This window comes from Armigeres subalbatus, chromosome 1 (assembly GCF_024139115.2).
Source record: "Armigeres subalbatus isolate Guangzhou_Male chromosome 1, GZ_Asu_2, whole genome shotgun sequence".
NCBI lineage: Eukaryota > Metazoa > Arthropoda > Insecta > Diptera > Culicidae > Armigeres > Armigeres subalbatus.
Window position 1 is genome coordinate 212,194,078 of NC_085139.1, and position 20,769 is coordinate 212,214,846.

Consider the following 20,769-nt stretch of genomic DNA (forward strand, 5'->3'; position numbering starts at 1 on the left):
ACACCCAGTGGACCAGTGGAGAATTTTTCGATCACGAAAAGTTTCCTCCTTACCGGGGCGGGAATCGAACCCGCGCTCCCTAGCACATGCGTCTAGACGATTGACGTCGCTAACCGCACGGCCACGAAGCCCACGATGTGTTTAAATGTGGTTTGAAGTCAATTTTTAAAGTTCTACAAAAGTTTCTATTTATGGAAAAGTATTAAAAATTGAGTAATATTTTGTTCTTCCGTGTTTTTGTTCGTATACCTTATAAGAGTGAAATATTTGTAGTTTAGTATTTTTCTAGAAGTAACCTTATCCAAAATAAGGTTATAGTGATGAATGTTACACTCTAAAATATTTATCCAACTCGTTACACGGAAAATTAAAAAAATAACCCTGAAAATATAAAAATTGCAATAAGCAGCATTGGATAGGAATTTCCAAAATATAAATATGTTAAAAAATCAAAAAAGATCAATAGATTCAAGGAACTATTAAATTTTGAAAATCAGATTTTGATTGAATAAAAAAAGTTGAAAAATAAAATTCCAGAAAATCAAAGTGTGAAATTGATAAAATTGCGAATTAGAAATTTTAAATGCCCAAACCGTGTTTAGATCGATTTTAAAAAGCAAAATAGTGATTTTGAGCGATAACAAAAATTGAAGCGCACTAGCCTAGTCCTGAAGTGGGGGAACTTTAATCAAACCTACATGAGCGTCTGTTTCCCATGTTAGGGGCAGCCCAAAACAGCGTCTGATCTTTAACGGGCGGCTGAACAAGAAATGCGGTGTCATGTCAGCTATTCCTAAGATGGCAGCCCCATTACGTAACTAGGCATCGCAGCCCTGGAAAGGCGGCATACCGAAAAGTCAACAATCTACCCCGAAAAATGTAATCAAAAATACCCTTCTTGTTCACACGAGTTGCCCTTCTTGTTCGAGAGCTGAAAAAGGTGAAGATGGAGGTTGCAGCAATTCAGAAGGTCCGATAGCGAGGGACAGTAAAAGGGGAATTCCGCGCAATTGATCCAATAGTGGGTACTTTTGTAAGTATCACATATACTACAGTGGCGGTGAGAAGGCGGAGCACGGATTTGGTTTCGTAGTACTTGGTAAGCGGCAGTGTCGGGCAAGGGCAAGTTCTTCAACTACAGCTTGATCAATGGATACGCACCAACCAACGACAAACCCGATGATGTGAAGGACGAGTTCTATGAGCGTCTAGACAAGACCTACGGAGAATGCCTAGAACACGACGTGCAATTCATCATCGGTGACGCAAATGCAGAGGTCGGAAGGGAAGAGTTCTTTCGCCAGAGTCATTGGAAAGGAGATCCTCCACGCAACTACTAATGACAACGGTCTGAGGCTAATCAATTTACCGCAGCCAGAGGAATGGCTCTCTATAGCACTTAATTTGCAAGCAAGAATATTCGAAAGCACACCTGAGGATACCAAAATGGCAATACGTGTTCTAGAATCGATCAGGTTTTTTTTCCGAAACCCAAATATCGATTCTGACCACTATCTGGTGGTATGTTAGAGTCGCGCCTACTACGGCGAAAAAGTACCCTCGGAGGCAGAGGGAAGCTTAGCCAGAGAAGTTGATTCAGAAGTATAAGATTGCTAATGTCGTTCCTGTTCGCGTGACTAACATCTAGGTTACTTTGACCTGGCAGCCAAAGTACTGGTACTACAAATGTCAAACCGATTTTGGTGATGAAACCAAACATGCACTACAACATGATGTATAAATTATGGCCAATTGAAGCTTGTTGAAGCCTAATTTGGCAAAATAATTTAAATGACTACAGCGTCACTAGCGTTCTAGTACTTATGCTTCTACTGCCAGAAACGACGCACGGATATTCTACGAAAGATCAACAACAAGCATAAGAAAAGCGCACCGGCGCCAGTCATGATCGATGACAGCTCCGGAAATCTGTTGACCGACCAAGCAGGGGTGGCTGCTAGGTGGAAGGAGCAATTTGAATTATTGTTTTATGGACAAACGGACAGAGAGGGCACAAACAGAATCAGGTTTGAGGATGATGGACAAGCAGTGGAACCTCCAACGCTAGACGAAGTGAGAAAGGCTGTTCGAGAGCTGAAGAACGGCAAGGCCGCTGGGATGAACGGAATCCCGGCCGAGCTTCTGAAAGTTGGAAATAACTGGCTGAATGATTAAAAATTCACCAAGTGATCGAAATGATTTGGGAGGGAGAATAAATGCCTTCGAGCTGGCTTGATGGCCTCACATGTCCTATCTACACTAAAGGACACAAGAACACTCCTTAAAACCGCCTACAAGGTAATCTTCCGAATTCTGTTTAGCAGACTGCGTCCGTTTGCGAAGACCTTTGTCGGCGAATATCAAAGCGGTTTTTGAGAAGGACGATCAACAATGGACCAGATGTTTACTCTGCGACAAATCCTTGAAAATTCTGGGAATACAACTTGCGGATTCATCATCTGTTTGTAGATTTCAAGGGAGTGTGCGACTCAGTGAAACGGAACGAACTGGGCACAAATATAATGCTCGAACATGGCTTTCTGGCAAAGCTTATTAGGTTGATTCATGTGACGCCCGTTGTTGAAGGTGTTCTATGGATCAAAAAGGAAAAGAATAACAACACTTTTAAGTTTTCACCCATGTTGGCCTAAGGCCTATTCTTTAGGAAATTCTTGGATGGCCTGGAATAGAACTGGCATTGAAAGCGAATCTAAATGGGTTGAATAGATCAAATAAGCCAGGAACCAGTATAAAAAAGACATAACAACCTTTTGGTGGAAGATGCATACTACATAGTTCTTCAAGTCTCTTAAAGTGCCTTCAGATAGGTTTACTTTTGGTTGTCAATAATGCTTAAAATTCTTTTTATGTCACAAGACGTAAAAAGGAGACCGTTAATCGAAGTGACGTAAGGTACACCGGGGCAGGTTGAAATGCGGGGTAAGTTGAAACTGAAGCTGTAATTTAGAAAAGAAGTAACTGAATGGTTTGGTTATATTTTTCAACAAACTGCTCCCCTAGACATACCTTTTGACTGTCATTCCCGGAAGATTGTAGCTACTCAAAGCACTCCTTGCCATTGTTTACTTTTCGCCCTTTGCAAAATCCAAACCAACTTTTTGGCGTGCCAATGAAGTAGGTTTCAAAACATTGTTTGGAGGATTTTTTACTTAAAATTTTGACGGTAGGTAATCTCTCTATTATAAATAAGCATAATGATTATGAAAAATCGATGTTAGGCCTGAAATGTCTTAGAACTTCTTAGAACTCATCGGGGAAAATAGAAATGCGAGCTGCGGGGCAAGTTGAGATAACGATTCAAAACGTCGTAAATAAAAGTAATATTATATTCCAGACTTCAACATGGTCCATTAATACATCCGGAAAGCTAGCTTAGCAACAAATATGCTCAGCTCACCAATAATTGAATACCCTTCTTGGAATTAGAAAACTATTTGCACTATACACAAGCTTTGGAGTATCAATAATTTAAGACCAAGAACGATGCCGGCAACGTCATCACATTGATTTTAAGCAGGGTTTCGACTTTTCGTTTCAATGAGACCAAAGCAAGCGTTTTTCGGGCCAAGGGAAAATCTTGTTTCGTTGTTTATGTTGAGGATCATCTTTCACCCATCAATCTTTTCTCTAGAATTAGCATTGGAAGATGATCGAAAATCTTGCCTATTAGATGAAAATTCTTTTTCGTTTCATTGCTTTTACCTCTCACTCACTTTTCGCGAGAATTATCACAGAACAATAACAAAATTGTATAGTCGCGCCGGGATTCGAACCCAGAATAGTAACAATAATAGCTGTGGGGATGCGCTTACTTTAGCCACACCACCACGCTATCTGTATAAAAGCGTTAAGTTATTTGTTCCACATAAGCTACTACCATTTGCATTGATGATGCCACGAAAAGACTCGAATATGAAAGAAAAAGAGCAAACCAACGTTTAGCGGCAATCAAAGTGAGCGAAAAATTGTTATCACCCTCCAGGCTGTTTTTCTTTCCCGAAAAGCGATTTCTCCCCGAAAACTTTCGTGAGGGAAAATCATGTGCTCCTGAGATTGAGTGAGCATAACGTACCCTGATTTTAAGATTAGGAGAGGAAAGTTAGTTCAACATTCATTGCTACAAGAGACCAAGGAATCCTCTGCATCTCCTTGAGCGCCACGGGAGAGGGATAGTTGGTTAGATGAGAAGATAATTCAAAGGAAACCGCCTTGGGAAGCGAAAGAATAATTATTTTGTACAGTACAGTGAGCGCTCTCCAACTCGATGTTCTGCTTCTCAATATTTTCCCCTGCTCGTTGATATTCAAAGTCCCTTGAATCTAGCATACTGCGTTCCCTCCGTAAGTCGATTTCTTTCTTACTCGATATTCTCTAAGTCGAAGTAATTTCTCATCTCGCCAAGTCGATGTTTTCAGAATCAGTACATATGCATGATATAGTTGTAAGTTAGAAGTGATAAATGATAGGGGGATTCCGTAGCGTAGTTGGCTACACGTTCGCCTTATGAACGAATGGTCATGGGTTCGATTCCCAGCCCCTCCACCAAACCCTCGTCAGTCCCCGGATGCGCAGCCCATGCGGTAGCGTAACAATAATGGCAATGGAAATCTAAAAATAGATTCTGTGTCACGGTGTGTCTGTGACCATTATTAACGAAAAAAAATGTCCATCCATTCTGAACTCGCCTTTCGAAAGATATAATATCCAGGCGTCTGCTATGAAAATTTCAAAATCTTTCATCTAGGGAATCGAAAGTTATAGCAGTTACAAATTTAATGATTTTTGCGTTAGATATCTCACTAATATGCAACCATATATACCGTGAATTTCCTCCTGATTACATCCAAATAAATTATCATCAAATATGCAATTTGCAACCTCAATCAACTATAACCTAAAACCTATTCTTTGAATAATAGAAAAAAATAGCAAAGGATGTTAGAGATAACATTGTACAAATATCGATGGCAAAATAGACAATACAACCAAAATACAGTATTCGGAATTATTGCACTTCAATCTTCAAATCATACCAAATTGTCTATGACAGACAAGTAACTACACTCTGTATGATGATTCTGCTTTAATAAAAATGATAATAGTTGATAACATAGAATACCGTGCTGAAACAATGTTGTATTTCATGGGTACTGGGTAGTTAGTAAGACTAGTAACCAACATTTAAACAACAACGTGCATCATTTGTTATCAGTTATACAACCATCATCCTGTTCGATTCAAGCAGTGGTACGAAAACGAGTTCCATTTGGAAAAAAAAGGCTAGGAAAGGCTAGATCACCCGAGGAAAACCGCCTTTTCCGAGAACGGTACACGGAAAAAGCATATATGCAACACTTCGGAACGTCTCAACAATTTAACTGACTTGCTGAACTACGATACATTTACTTCATAAATTAACTGACACAGGGAATACTAGTGTCCGACTAGAAGATAGAAACCATCGCATTTCCATGAATTCAGGTAAGAAAATGAGAGATTTCAAAAGACTGAAACTATTTAAGAAATATACTGTCATGAGACGATTTTAGTACAATTCCATTTAATTCCACCAAATCATATTAAATACCGTATTTCGACCTCAACTGTATGGTCGTCTTCAGTGTCTCGTACTTGACTCGACTCAAGTCGAGACACTGAAGACGACCTTACAAGTCAACAGACTAAATACTCACGCTCCTCTAATGTGGACGTGTACTATACACATATGGAAGTTGGCTTGACAAATGGATTGCGAGTGATTTGACTATGCGTCCAATTTAGGAATCTCGAGCTCATTCAGTAGCCTCTAGGTTGCGAAGGCCGATGGAGGTCCTTCGTAGCTTAGTTGGTTAAAGCACTAGTCTAGCGTTCTGTAGGGTCGTGGGGTCGAGTCCTACCGAAGGGAAAGTGGTTACCTCCAATACATTTTCAAATCATTATCTTCCACAAAATGTACATATTCACATATAAGTTTTCATAACATTGTAAATTAATTTATGTAGTAAATGCATTATTTTATGAAGTAAATGCATCGTTTTTCAGCAAATCAGTTAAATTGTTGAGACGTTCCGAAGTGTTGCATATATGCTTTTTCCGTGTACCGTTCTCGCAAAAGGCGGTTTTCCTCGGGTGATCTAGAGTTTCCCATTTTTTCCAAATGAAACTCGTTTTCGTACCACTGCTTGAATCGAACTGGATGATGGTTGTATAACTGACAACAAATGATGCACATTGTTGTTTAAATGTTGGTTACTAGTCTTACTAACTACCCAGTACCCATGAAAGACAACATTGTTTCAGCACGGTATTCTATGTTACCAACTATTATCATATTTAAAAAGCAGAATCATCATACAGAGTGTAGTTACTTGTCTGTCATAGACAATATTTACACTTTGGTATGATTAGGAGATTGAAGTGCAATAATTCTGTAATTTGAATACTGTATTTTGGTTGTATTGTCTATTTTGCCATCGATATTTGTACAATGTCATCCCTAACATCCTTTGCTATTATTTTCTATTATTCAAAGAATAGGTTTTAGGTTATAGTTGATTGAGGTTGCAAATTGCATATTTGATGATAATTTATTTGGATGTAATCAGGAGGAAATTCACGGTATATATGGTTGCATATTAGTGAGATATCTAACGCAAAAATCATTAAATTTGTAACTGCTATAACTTTCGATTCCCTAGATGAAAGATTTTGAAATTTTCATAGCAGACGCCTGGATATTATATCTTTCGAAAGGCGAGTTCAGAATGAATGGACATTTTTTTTCGTTAATAATGGTCACAGACACACCGTGTGTGTGGATTCTGCACAGCAGAGTACCACAGTAGATCTCGGCACAGTAGCGTTTAAGTAACGCAGAGTGCCTGAATTAATAAATAGAGGAATAGAAAAAAAATGTGATAAATGATAAGTGAGAAGTGAGAAATGATAAGTTAGAAGTGAGAAATAAAAGGTTAGTAGTGAGAAATGAAAAGTGAGAATGAGAAGTGAGGAGATCGAAGTAAAAAGTGAGATGTAAAAATTAACAAGTCAAAAGTGAGAAGTGAGAAGTGAAAAGTAATAAGATAGAAATTAGAAGTCAGCAAGATATAAGAAGTTATAAGTGAGAAATGAGTAGTGAGAAATAATATATTATAAGTAAGAAGTGCAAAGATCGAAATCAAAAGTGAGAAGTGCGAAATAAGAAGTGAGGAATGAGTAGAAGAGAGTGAGAAATGAAAAGTGAGATGTCAGAATTGAAAAATTCTAAATGCGAAGTAGTACGGAGAAGTGAAAAGTGAAATGTTAGAAGTTAGAAGAGAGAAGTGAAAAATGTGAAATGAGATACAAGAAGTTATAAGTGAGAAGTGAAAAATGTAAAGTGAAAAATGAGAAGTGAGAAGGGTTAAATGTGAAGTGAGATGTGCCTAGTGAGAAATGAGAAATTAATGATGAGAAAAGCAAAGTGAGGAGTGAGAAGCGAGATGTGCGAAGAGAGTGAGAAATGAGAAGTTAATTGTTAGAAAAGAGTAGTAAGATAACTGAAGACCGAGAAACGATAGGAGAGGAACAAGATTCTTTCTCTTTCCTTTTTTTTCGTTCTTCTACTTTCCTTTTTTCTTTGTCTCATGTCCTTCCAGTCAATTCTCGCTACTCAACATCTCGTTTCTCACTTCTTAATTATCATCGCTCACTTCTCACCTCTTGCTTCTGTTTATTTCACTACTTATATCGAACTTTTCACTACTAATTTCTCACCACTCATTCTCACTTCTCATTTCTCACTTTTCACTACTCACATGTCACTGCAGGCATCTCACTACTCAATATTTTTTTCTGTTTCTCAGTACTCATTTTTCACTACTCTGTACTCATTTCGAACATCTCATATCTCACTACTCGGTTCTCGTTGTTTACTATTCACTTCGAACATCTCACTTTTCACTTCACTTAATAAGAAAACAAATGTCAACTATTCGACCAAACGGCACTCGGCAAAATATAAATGTGTTCCCTATCGTGATACCTCCATAACTCGATGGTAATATCGAGTAAGGGAGAGTGCAATGTAAATCATTCTGCGTTCAATAGAAAACAAAACCAAACGTACACTCTGGTCCGTCAATACATCCGGAAAGCATAAATTTATTAAAAGGCTCACATTTCTGAAAATAAATTTAATATATTTACGTCCCTTTCTTTTGTATTCAATAATGCAACCTTTCCACAATGTCCATGAAAGAATTATATGAGAAAAGATCATGATTAAACTACATGTTTGGCCAATTCTGGATTTTTGGGGCTGTTTTGAAAGATAATACCTCGCGAGTAAGAGTTTTCGCAAGAAAGGGTACAAAACAATGATTTTTCATGCTTATTTTACTTATATCTGAAAATCATACCCATTTTGAGCTGCACCTTTTCAAAAAGGTTATGCAGAAGGACGGGTGCTTTGACATGAGGGATTGATTAGTTTAGATCTCACATGGACAGTATACTCAAATAAAACTGCTCACTAGCGTTGCCTCTTGAAAAAGGTGCTCATTACACTGAGTACCGCTTTGTAGTCCTGCACATCCTGAACAATTTGGCCGAATACAACTTGGGTGTAAGTACGAAGGACCTCAAGCTAGAGCAATATTTCACACATGCCAGAATATTGCAAGCACACTACCGCCGGCAATTTGTAAAATTCCTATTTATTTTTTCCGTCACAAGATGTACCCAACAAATTTGAGAAAATGAATATTTACAATGTAGAACATTCCATACTTCGGAATATCTTGAGTTAGTCTAAAATAATGATTTTATATATACCACCACCTAGCGGCAATACGCCTTCCTGCGTAACCTTTTTGAAAAGGTGCAGTTCAAAACGGGTCTGATTTTCAAATATAAGCAAAATAAGCAGAAAAAATCACTGTTTTTTAATCCTTTCTAAAAAAAAACCTCCACGCCAGGTTCCATTCCATCTATGATCAATCTTAGGTAACGTCCTGAAAGATGATTAAATTATCTTCCGAAACTGTCCAAAAATCCAAAATTGGCCCAACAAAAAAACAGTTATAGCAATTTCAATTTGGGGTCAATATGACCCCAGAACACGGACAACGTGAGCTCTTTTGGGCACACATAGACGGTTAAAAGGTTTATGAGTGAGTCTACAATTATTATGAATTTATTACGAAGCTACAACCGAATTATCAAGCGCACTATTTAAACGAACCACATAAAAAAAACATCCTCTAAAGTAATCCGAGTTGTCACCTGCAAGAGGTATTCAAACGAATAACTTTTCAAATGAGGTTTACACTGCATCTGCAATCCGAACGCTTGATTTCGAGCCATCCTGCGTTGCACGTATCAGTCTAATAAGTTTCGCCGGAAAACCATGTTCGGACATTATCTGCCACAGCTCATTTCTTTTCACTGAAAAGTGCGCTGCTTTGAAATCAATGAACAGATGGTGAGTTTGCAAGTTGTACTTAGAGGTGAGCCAGCCAAGGGCTGAAAACATCTTTAATAAAGACGATAATAATAAGTTGTACTACCAGAATTTATCAAGGTTCATCCGCAGACTAAACATCTAAACATCGTCGTTGATCGGTCCTCACGAAAACCTGCCTGGTATTCGCCGACGAAGGACTACTCATTTGGTCTCAGTCTGGTAAACAGGTAAACAGGATTTTGTACGCCGAGATCAGAAGGGTGATCCCTCTGTAATTGGCACACTCTAGTCAGTGCTCTTTCTTATAGATTGGGTATATGGGGCCGTCCGGCTGGTTGGCTTTATCCTACCATTTTTTTCTGGATAATGTGGTGGATTGGTCGATGCAGCTGCTCACTTTCGTGTTTGAGAAGCTCGACCGGGATCTCATCCATCCCAGCAGCTTTACTGTTTTCAGCTCTTTTAGAGCTTTCTTTACCTCGTCCAGCGTTGTTGGTTCCACAGCTCGACCGTCGCCGACTATGTCCGTCCTAGTCATTAATACACCTTCATTTCCACCGTTCAATAAATCTTCGAAGTGCTTCTTCCACCTGGCTGCCACCATAGTCTTGTCTGTCAGCAAATTCCCCTCTCGGTCATTGCACATGGCGGGCACTGGTGCAGTCTTATGCCGCGCGCAATTGACAGTTGCGTAAAACCTCCGCATATCGTTTCTATCCATGTTCTCCTGCGCTTCAGCTATCAAACATACACGCTTCGTGTTGCCTTTTTTGCGGTGGATTCGTTTCTCTTCTGCCATAGCTACACCCTCAGCAACTCCTTCAACTGACTAGCGTTGGATATTGGATTCTTGATGAAAGCTAATAATAATGCTAGGCGTGAAACGGGTCTTGGTCATTTGGCATAAGAACATTTGACATAAAGGCCATTGGGTATAATGGTCATTTGGTATAATGGACATTTGGCATAATTTCTAACTGTGAAAGCGAAAGGGATATTTTATGTTATGTTTAGCGTAGATAAACTAGGTCGAGGCTGTTTTCTGATAAATTTAGACTGATGGTAGACATCTTCCGGATGAACCAAATAACAAAACGGCAGATTTACTTCCGAGGGAGGGATTACATCCATTATTGACTTATTCCATCCACATGCTTACTTCTAAAGTTGGCATTACATCCACCATTGCTTCAATCCGGGCATGCGAAGGCATTTTAAAGAAGGTATCACATCCTCCATTGCCATAATCCACGCAAGCGCCTACCTTTATAGAAGGGATCGCATCCATCGTGACCTTAATCCGGGCAAGCGCCTACTTTTAAATAAGAGATCATGGCCTTCATTGCTATAATCCGGCCACACACCAACTTTTAAAGAGCGGATTACATCCACCACTGCTCTAATCTGGACATGCGCTTACATTTGCATTGCATTGCAAATGCATTCTTTCCACGAGAGGATAATGCTTTTTTAATATTGTTATCGACGGGTGTTACCCAAGTAGCACAACTCACACTGATTTGGTTGCAGCAACTCAAATGTGACCAAATATGGTTACATATGAGTTACTGTAACTTCTCTACAACATGTGTGCTACTTGGGTATATTTACTATTTCGGGGTGTTTCCCGCACCACTTAGTCACCATTTAGCGAACGCAAAGAAAAATTATGCCAAATGTCCGTTATACCAAAAGACCCTCACTTTTGACGCTGGTCACAATTATCTATGCCAAATGTCCGTTATGCCAAATGACCTTATGCCAAATGGTGTTATGCCAAATAAGCCGCTCCCACGTGAAACACGACGGCGCTTTATCTGTCGTGCTTTCATGGGTTCTAGACAAAAATGCAATTCACTTCCGTCCGCATCAAATGTATCTTGGAAAAAACGCCCATAGGACCGGTAATCCTCTACGGACATGATACTTAGACCATGCCCGAGGAGTGGAGTGGGTTATTTTGCATAACGCCATTTGACATAAGGTCATTTGGCATAAAGTCCATTTGGAATAACGGGCATTTTGGCATAATTGTAAAGAACATCAAAAGTGCGGGTCATTTGGTATAACGGACATTTGGCCTATTTTTTTCTGTGTTCACTAAATTAGTTGCTTGGCTTGATTCCATCTTTAAATGTAGTCGTTTGTTTGGAATATGTCAGTGGTGGAAGTGATCCCTTTTTTCAAAGTAGGCTTTTCCCTAATTATGGAAATGGGGGATGTGATCCCTTATTAAGAAGTTGGTACTTGCTCAGATTAAGTCAATGGTGGATGTGAAGCTTTCTTAAAAAAAGGCACTTGCCCGAATTAAGGAAATAGTCGATGTGATCCTTTCTTTAAAAGGAGGCGCTTGCCCAGTTTTAGGCAATTGTGGATGTGATCTCTTCTTTAAAAATTGGTGTTTGCGCGGATTAAGGCAATAGTGGATGTGACCCCTTCTTTAAAAGGATGCATTTGCCCTGAATAAGTCGTTGATGGTTGTGATTCTTTATTTAAGAAGTAGACATTTGCCAAAAATGAGAAAATGATGTCCTTTAGATGTTGGCGTTTGCCTGGAATAAGGTGATGGCGAATTTGATCCCTTTTTTAAAAGTTGGCATTTGCCTGGCATAAGTGATAGATGGTCCCTTCCTCGAAAGCAGTTTCGTTTGTCCGTCTTTCCAAATAACGTGTACCGTCAGTCTAAATTTATCAGGCGATATCTCCGATCTACATTATCTATGTGAAAAAATACATCAAATAATGACTAAGAATAGTCTTCTACAGCTAAAAAATAGTTTATCCAGCTAAAATTGTTTGTTAGGCAGACTCCCCGAGGAGGACTTGTAAGCATTTGGAGTTAATGGATATCTTTCCGCCATTGCTAATCAAACCAGTTAGTGATGGCCATGGATCGCGTGTATCACCTATCCCTCCATGTCGATAAATGATGAAATAAACTTTAATCATTTCTTCTGTAAAAAAAACTTGATGTCTACGTAATTCAAATGGGAGACAGTGACATTTTTCACTTAGGTATTTAAAACACCGAATGTAATTCTAGGATATATGTACTTAGTGTAGGTGAAACAAATATACACACAAACCCAATAAATCATAAACATAATTTGTATTTGCAATTTCATAATATTATGTCTAGCTATATCTTCCACGAAAGAGGCATCATCGTAAAGTTTGAAATTTGCTTTCGCTTCCACACTCATTTCCTTTTTCATCATGAAAAAAAATATATTTTCATGCCAGAAATCCACCAATGCAGTGACTGTCTATTCTCGCTTTAGAGTTTGTTCACAGATAAACGGACATTTTACGATTGGATTCACCTCTACTGAAACGCTTATTAGTTGAACAATTTGAGCCTGGTGGCAGTGTAAAGAGCGAACTCTAAAAATTCTGCTTTGATTACAATAAGGGGTTGCTTAACCATCAAACAAATATTTCAAATGACCAGTCAATTTAAATGTGTTGAAATGTGAACGAATGTTCTGTCTGTGTTTGTTCGAATCGATAACTGCTTCATTACTAAAAAGAGCAACGAATCTCTTGTCATGTCTTGGAACAAAAAGCAAATGGACTTGGTCTACCCAACCCATGCTCTTCGAACCACCCACCACATCATAGGTTGGTTTGATTTAGAAACTAATTGCACAATGGTGGACAGCAAACATGGCGACCACCCTCGATCCACCCAACGGTTTCTCCATAGTAGTGGACATGCGCACAAAGCGTTCTCAGCAGTCAGTGAACGGACTCGTCCTTTCCGAAGCGTTAAAATGGGGACGTAGAAAAATGATAAGCATCTTTTGCGGTTGAAGGGGATGTAACAGGGCGCGTACTATTCCCGTTTACGGCCAATGACAACGAAGCATGAGATATTGTACACAAAGGCAAAATGAGGTTAAATGGATGCCATGTGGATCCATTGCAAACGATTTTATTCGAGGTAGAGGTCGTAAAATGATATGACAGTGATAATGCCTAATGATGATCGTTTATTATGCGGAATCATAAAACGAGGTGGAAAATGGCGCGTGAGCTCTTAGGCAAGGAACATCCGATCCCAATCATAATTAATTTACGTTCGCTACTCCCTTTTGAAAACATTGCTTGCGTGCAGAAATTTGTTTACATTTTCCGCCAATCGAACCACCATCAATCATCCGTTCAGCTGGGGTTCATTTACCCATTTACCCAGATATAGCGAACGATTCCGCCACTGATGGCGAGGATAGTGAATTTTCCTTGACTTTGGCCAAGGCCGTCGCCTAGGAGCGCAAAAACGGCGTGACTCCCAATCCGGAAAACATATATTTAACTCTTTGCCCGGTTCCGACAACTACCCTGCCGTTCAATGGAGTTCAGTGTCGCTAACAACAACGACGTCCTTAAACATATTGTGCCACAATGCCAAGCAACATTACCGGCAATTAGATATGCAATCTGGTTTGCTTCCTGCCCTCTGGAGGATCTGTTACGAGCTGAGTTGCCAAACGATTTATTCATAAACTGTAGAATGGTGTTCCTAAGCCAAGTAAAAAATGTATTAACAAATACATATTCCTTTCCCTTCTTGACAGAGAATATTGCTTGTCATAAGACGAGTTTGTACCTTCCCATTTAATTCCACTTGATTGTACCTTGACAGATACGTTTTTTGACCTCAACAGTAAGGTGTAAGGTCGTCTTCAGTGTCTCGTACTTGACTCGACTTGTCAAGGTACAATCAAGTGGTGGAATTAATTGGGAAGGTACAAACTCGTCTTATGACTTGAAGACATTCCACTAAGAAGCTCAAATTATTTTTCTTAAGAGAATGTGTGTGAGTAAGCGGAAGTGTTCAAATAGAAGGTTTTTGATGTACATACTTTTATTATAACTAAGTCAATCAATTCGAACAATCTCGCCAAAGCATCCCAAATCAATATCTGTAGTAACGGATGGAAGTGATGCTACTCTCATACAATAGTCCAGGCTTGTACCACCTACGAATTTGTGCGAATTGCTCAATGCTAATGCTAATATGAATAGGACACCCTGCAAGGATGGGACAAATGTGCGATCAGTTTAATCCACTGGAAGTTTAGCAATGGTTTTATATTTAATTGGAAGGTTCCAAAGTGTTTATTAGCTTTTCCAAGATTACTCTGTTTATTTATGCTTTAGACACTGAATTATAGTCGACTCTCTACACGGACAGATAAATCAACCCAAACTTTGAGTTCAATATACGCACTGATGAGAATATCGCAGAAAAACTACCCATATTTGGGTAGTTTTCCCTTTCTTTCCCATGATTGCTATCAAAACTAGAGCAAGATGCAAACACCTCACCGAGGTTGCTCAGCCCAATAACCCAAAATTGAGAAAATTCAATATTCTCTATTTTGGGTTGATTAAGGTCCGCTTCTGATAAATTAAACTCAGCTTTGGGTAAATTGTTTCCATGGGATTAAAGGCAAACTACCTAGTGCCAAAAAAGTCATTTTACTCAAATTTGGGTTATTGGCCCAAACTACGATTTTGAGTGCAAATAACCCACTTTTGGGTAGTTTTGGTTTTCAGTGTACATTTTGATATTGAAGGGGCCATCGAGATAAGGAAAGATCGAGGAATGGAAGAAACATTGAGGTGGGTACTAGATTGTAAAAAGCTCGTTGCTATGAAAAACGATAACAGAACAAATGTCATTTCTTCTGTTGATGTGTTTGTTACTGGCCAAAGACGGTCTAGTAACGTAGAAATTTGATTATATCGATATGAGGAGAGTGAATCTTGAAAAAAAAACTTGATTAGAACGCATCGAGATGAAAAAATATCCAGATAGGGAGGTTAACGAGAAATAGAAAGCATAAATGTTCGTGGATTGAAGGGAACGAGAAAGTCATCGACATATAGCAAGAGATATCGAGATATGAAACATCGAGATGTAGAGAGTCGACTGTATATTTTAATGGCTAATGCATTTGGTAGAGTTTTAAAAATCTTTTAGCTAATTTATTGTAGAATTTGAATTACAAAGTAGTAAAACCTTTGCAAACAATACCCAAATGTGAGTCCTTACATGATTGAAAAGTTAGCAATCATTTGGAAATACTGTCTTGTCTTGCATCTCGGGCAACTCTGGCATCTCTGTTTCCAGTTTGCCAATGGTTGAGCTTGTAATGCGCGGAACGGAGGGCGCGAGACTTGGCAGGAATTCGGCCAGACATACCCACACTGCGCCGGGATACGCGTGTTTTTTTTCGCACGCCATATGCCACCACTATGACGCGATTTTTGTTTACAAACGCCAAACAGATTACCCACCCATCGTAGCACACAGCTGCTTCAATTACAATTAGGCCAAAGCTATCCGCCGAACATCAGCTGATTCCGGTATCCCGGGATCTGCCGCTTGGAGGAACAGCAGCACCTTGTTTATTGTTTGTAAATATTTGCAGTGGCTTCCTATTTAAAATAATCATTCGCGTCGAGGGCGACGGATGGTGGCGGTCGGAGTTTGTTGATTGGCCTTTTGGCGTTGTTGTGATGATGAGAAGTGCTTTTTATTCTACACGTTTGATGTATAGGATAACGGATAACACCTGAACCGTGTAAACAAATAGCAACATGTGCCTCTTGAAACAAGCGAGTCTCAATGTCAAAAGCCTTTGACCGGAAAAACGAAACCCGGAAGGTCACGTGGTTAAACAATTTTGAAGAAAGGTCTACTTACGAGATCCATTGGTAGATGCCGGAAACCGTGAGTTCGCCCTTGTCCTCCAATGCGTATTCGATGAGTTCGGTGTACGTGAATGGCGGCTTCTTGGTCCTGTTGGGATAGACATAGCAAAACATATCCAAATTACAATTCCATTATGCAACAGTAAAAAGTACTAAAACAACGCTACTCACACTTTGGTGGTGGTAGCTGATGCTGCGGCAGCGCTATTCTCGATGGTTACATTCTCTGCCACATTCATGTCGTCTTCCTCAATGGCCGCGGTCTGATCCAGCGCTGAATCGGATTCCAGATGGCTGCTAAGCGGTCCAGTTATCGTGGAGCTCGCTGATGTGGAAGTGGCCGACGGGCCACCGGATGTCGGTCCAGTGCCATTTTTCGGTGCCTGTTTGCGTTTGGCTTCCGGTGACAGATGTGGCAAATCTTCCAGCTTGAAGTTGAACAACCAGGAGAGGTTCTTGTCTTCGATGTCTTCGGGGATTTCAGGGGTTATGGCTGTAGAAAAGTAATAAAATAATGGCTGTAACTTATTGAAAACCAGATTCGTTGTTGGGGGACTGTTTCAAGACAAAATTTTCAAAACGACTTACCTGCTTTTGTAAACAAAGATTCAAACGACGATTTGACGAATTTGATAGCTCTCCCACAGGTAGCGGAAACCTTCACCTACCTATTGGTGGTGTTGGTTTGCGTGGGAGAGCTATCAGATTCGTCAATTCGTCGTTTGAATCTTTGTTTACAAAAGCAGATAAGTCGTTTTGAAAATTTTGTCTTGGTTTCGTAGTGACTTGTGACTAGTGACTAGTGATCACATATCCGAGGAGAGGTGAAAATCAGTAGAAATTTAATTTGGGCGCGTTGGATTTATTATCTCCTAATCATGTCATTGTCTCCTAGTCGCCATTTCTGCTGCTCTTACGGAGTATAATGCTAAAACCAAAAATGAAATCAAATTTTGCCCAAAAGACTTTTTTAACTATGTCAAAACCAAGCCATTTTCCAATAAAATCCAGCAATTTTCCATCGAAAATGACTCAACCTTGTTTCAAGAGACATATACCGAATATTCCGAGAATGATCGTGATTATGAATATTGTTTCACATTATTGGTGTAAACCAAAATAATGTAACTGACATTCTGTCTTTTCTACAGAATTTGGATGCCTCAAAAAGATCCGGACCAGATGGTATTCCACCAATGTTTTAGAAAAAGTTGGCAAGCGAATTCCACACCTTTATTTCAGTTATTCCAATTATATTTAGAAACCAGTAGCTTTCCAAAAGAATAGAAGAAGTATTCTAATATCCATTTCTAAATCGTAATTGTAATTGTAATTTATCAGTCTTCACCCTGGCCGACACCGTCCGCCCATCTACACTTAAGATAAGTGAAGACCTACCAAGCCTTCACCGTTAACATGCACTAGACCGTATAGCACACCGGTTCCTAATCACAAGCAGGCGCTGGGCTTAACCAGCCCAAAAGTTTTGGATACATACAAGAAAAGAAAGTTGATAGGAAAGGGAAAGATTAGTGTAGAAGAATTGTGCTTTTGCTCAAACGAGCCAAATGAATTATGATTAGTATAGTAATTGTGCACCGCTGAGGGATGCTAATTCTAGATGTTTAATTCCACGCCTTTCTTCCAAGCGGTGGCATCTGTAACGACGTCTATGTTGGCTGGCAGTATCATCTCTGTATTCATATGGATGAACATTTTCTTCAAATGCCGGTCGTTTGTGACAAAAATAATAACAGGGCCTCCACCATTTGACCCCGGAAAATTAATTATTGATGATGATGATGATGATGATACTACCATCTATTGTAGCAAGGCACCTACCCATAGCACTGGCCATATCTGACTAACGATTTGATCATGATTATACTATTGTATGTATTTCATCAAACTCCTGTATGATGATGATGATGATGATGATGATGACTACCATCTATTGTAGCAAGGCACCTGCCGATAGCACTGGTCATATCTGAGAAACGATTTGATCATGATTATACTACTGTTTGTATTTCATCAAACTCCTGTATGAAGGGCCAAAAATGGGTGGGGTGGTTCCATAAGCAGAGACACTTATGCGAATCCACGGGATGAATAGAGAATCTCCTTCCAGAAGAAAGTTCGTACATCTTCTATGTGTATGTGTATCTTCAATCTAACTCCCACTGTCCGGCAGTGGTATTATGGAAGAAAGCTATCTTTAATAAAGTCAGCTGTAGCCCGGGAGTTAGAAGGTGTTAGCTCTACTGCAGCTCCAGTGAGAAATGGGTATCAGGATCATCATCAAAGGCTCAAATGATAATATCTTTCCAGAGTGCTCTTTGATTAGGGATAATATCTTTGCACAGATAAAGATAATATCCTGTGCTCAGACGATATTGCAATGCCTGCCCATTTCAGACTGCCTGGTAGCTCACGTCCAGTCCGAGGTCACTTTCACTTGCCTGCCCCCTTTCAAGCCCCGCCTGTTTATGCTACCATTATCAATTGGATAATGGATCCATAAACAAACTTCCGGATTTTTAAGGTGGTTATACAACAAAGCCACAAATCGGCCATCTTGGAAACCACGTGCTTTTTCTAGTGATTTTTCAAGAGCACGAATTGAGAGAACCATAACCCCCATGGGAATGAAACATCCGTAGATTGTTTGCTTACTCATGCTAAACAATCGACTTTAATTTCAGCATTGTACGACAATTATTACGCTAGATTTGAACTTTTGATAATAGGAGTAGAAACCCGTGTGGTGAATTTGAAATTCACCACATGGCCTGATTGTATAATCACCTTAAATCCAGCGCGTATTTAGTTTTGGAATCATATAAAAACATATTGAAACAATCTCACCAAATTGATCCAATTCCGGATAAATGAACTGAGGAAGAGAAGACCACAACTAGTGTCCACGAAAAAATCACTACTCTTCCAGCGCTATTCCGAGCAATTTTTTTATCCATATTTTCCTGGTATTATCACACATTCATACATATTTTCACCAAATACATCCCCGTATTTAAACTACACAAACGATTTATCACGCTCAAATACACTACAAGAATACACTTGAGTAAAAGTCACCAAACTCTTAAATCTCAAACTCTAGATCACTTAAGGTCACTCCTGACGGAATCCAAGTTTAAAAGTGCTCACGTTTTTGGGAGCACACCACTAGACACGGAAGCATCGCACAACTGTCATTTTTATTATTTCACGCATGCTGCGACGCAGCAAAGCTAAATCAACAAAAATGACAGCTGTGCGCCGTCTCTGAATCGAGTGGTGTGAAGAAAGTTCGTACATCTTCTATTACGCTTTTTGGACTTTATAAGAGTTTAGCGAGATTTTTTTTCTCACAGTCATCTTTTTCTCACACTCAATACACTCAAAAAAGTTTGATTTTCCGTGTATAATTTTTGTGTGTGAGTGCTCAATCTGAAAACAAATAGACGTCAAATCATGGCGGGAATCGATTTAGTGTACACGCTTGCATGTGACTAACGAGTAATGGATTATAATTGGGTAAATTCCTGTAACAAAAATCGATCAACCCGATATGAGAGTGAGTGTGAGAAAAAGAAGCGGGCAAATCGCAATCTACACATAACTCTTCAAATTGGTGAAATCGGCAATCTTATATATAAAAATGGAATGGTCTGTGTTCGTATCCGCATAACTCGAAAACAGCTGGATGGATTCACTTCACTCCTTCAGCAGATATGTTCGTTATCGTTTCCGACGGGTTTATATGATATTTTCTCATGCGAAAATCACGCGCAGGGTTGAGCAAATCGTGAAAAACTAAAATTATGAATCGTATGGATATTTCGCATGGGCAGCTCCGAACGCACATTTTCGCCTACTATGCAGGACAACGTCTGCAGGGTCGACTAGTACAATAATATAATCTAGCCCTCGTTACCCAGATTGACCCAGATGGGGAGAAGAGCCCGCCCTTTATTTACGAGATGTTAACAATAGGATCAATAGGATAGTTGGCGATTCCACTCTTCCTATCCAAATCCAAATCGATTTTGATATAAAATTACTCGTCACATAATTGACACCATTGCTAGTAGAAACTTTGGTCTTCCTATTATCGTTATTAGTTTTCTCTTAGTCTAATTCTATAGGGTTAAGGCAGCCATTTTCGTCTTTTCGTCATAGCCTTGAAAGCCAATATAAGAGACGCTTTTCCCCAAACTCATCCGTACCAAATCATAAGATCAGGAAAACGCTCTGCTATAGTGGAGTTCCAGCAAATGGACGTTACTTTCGTTGGTTTTGGCCCCTACGACACGTTGGACGGAAATACCTGACGTGTCCCTACCAGATTGTTTGCCGAAACATCAATAAGGCCGTTACAAATATTTAATTAAAATTATGTCCTACTGCTCTCCGAAAGGTGGTAACATGCACACGTCCGACGGCCTCGCGATAGCTGCAAAACAGCTGACAAAGTCGCCGCACGGAATGGAAACAAAAATCTATCTCCATGTAAATCACGTCACACAGAGCACAACACACCACAACAGAACAGTCGTCGCAGAAACCCCAGAAGA

The 20,769-nt window shown here is 39.5% G+C and overlaps 1 protein-coding gene across 2 annotated transcripts in view; it reads right to left on the reverse strand.

The window, feature by feature from the left end:
- Positions 1-20,769, reverse strand: part of LOC134210602 (uncharacterized) — a 60,588-nt gene that overhangs the window by 17,289 nt on the left and 22,530 nt on the right. For both annotated transcript variants that reach the window (XM_062686735.1, XM_062686726.1), the window contains exons 2-3: positions 16,361-16,682; positions 16,182-16,277 (exon numbers count right to left, since the gene is read on the reverse strand). In XM_062686735.1, coding sequence (XP_062542719.1) covers positions 16,182-16,277; positions 16,361-16,682 — 418 coding nt within the window. The remainder of the gene's footprint in view (positions 1-16,181; positions 16,278-16,360; positions 16,683-20,769) is intronic.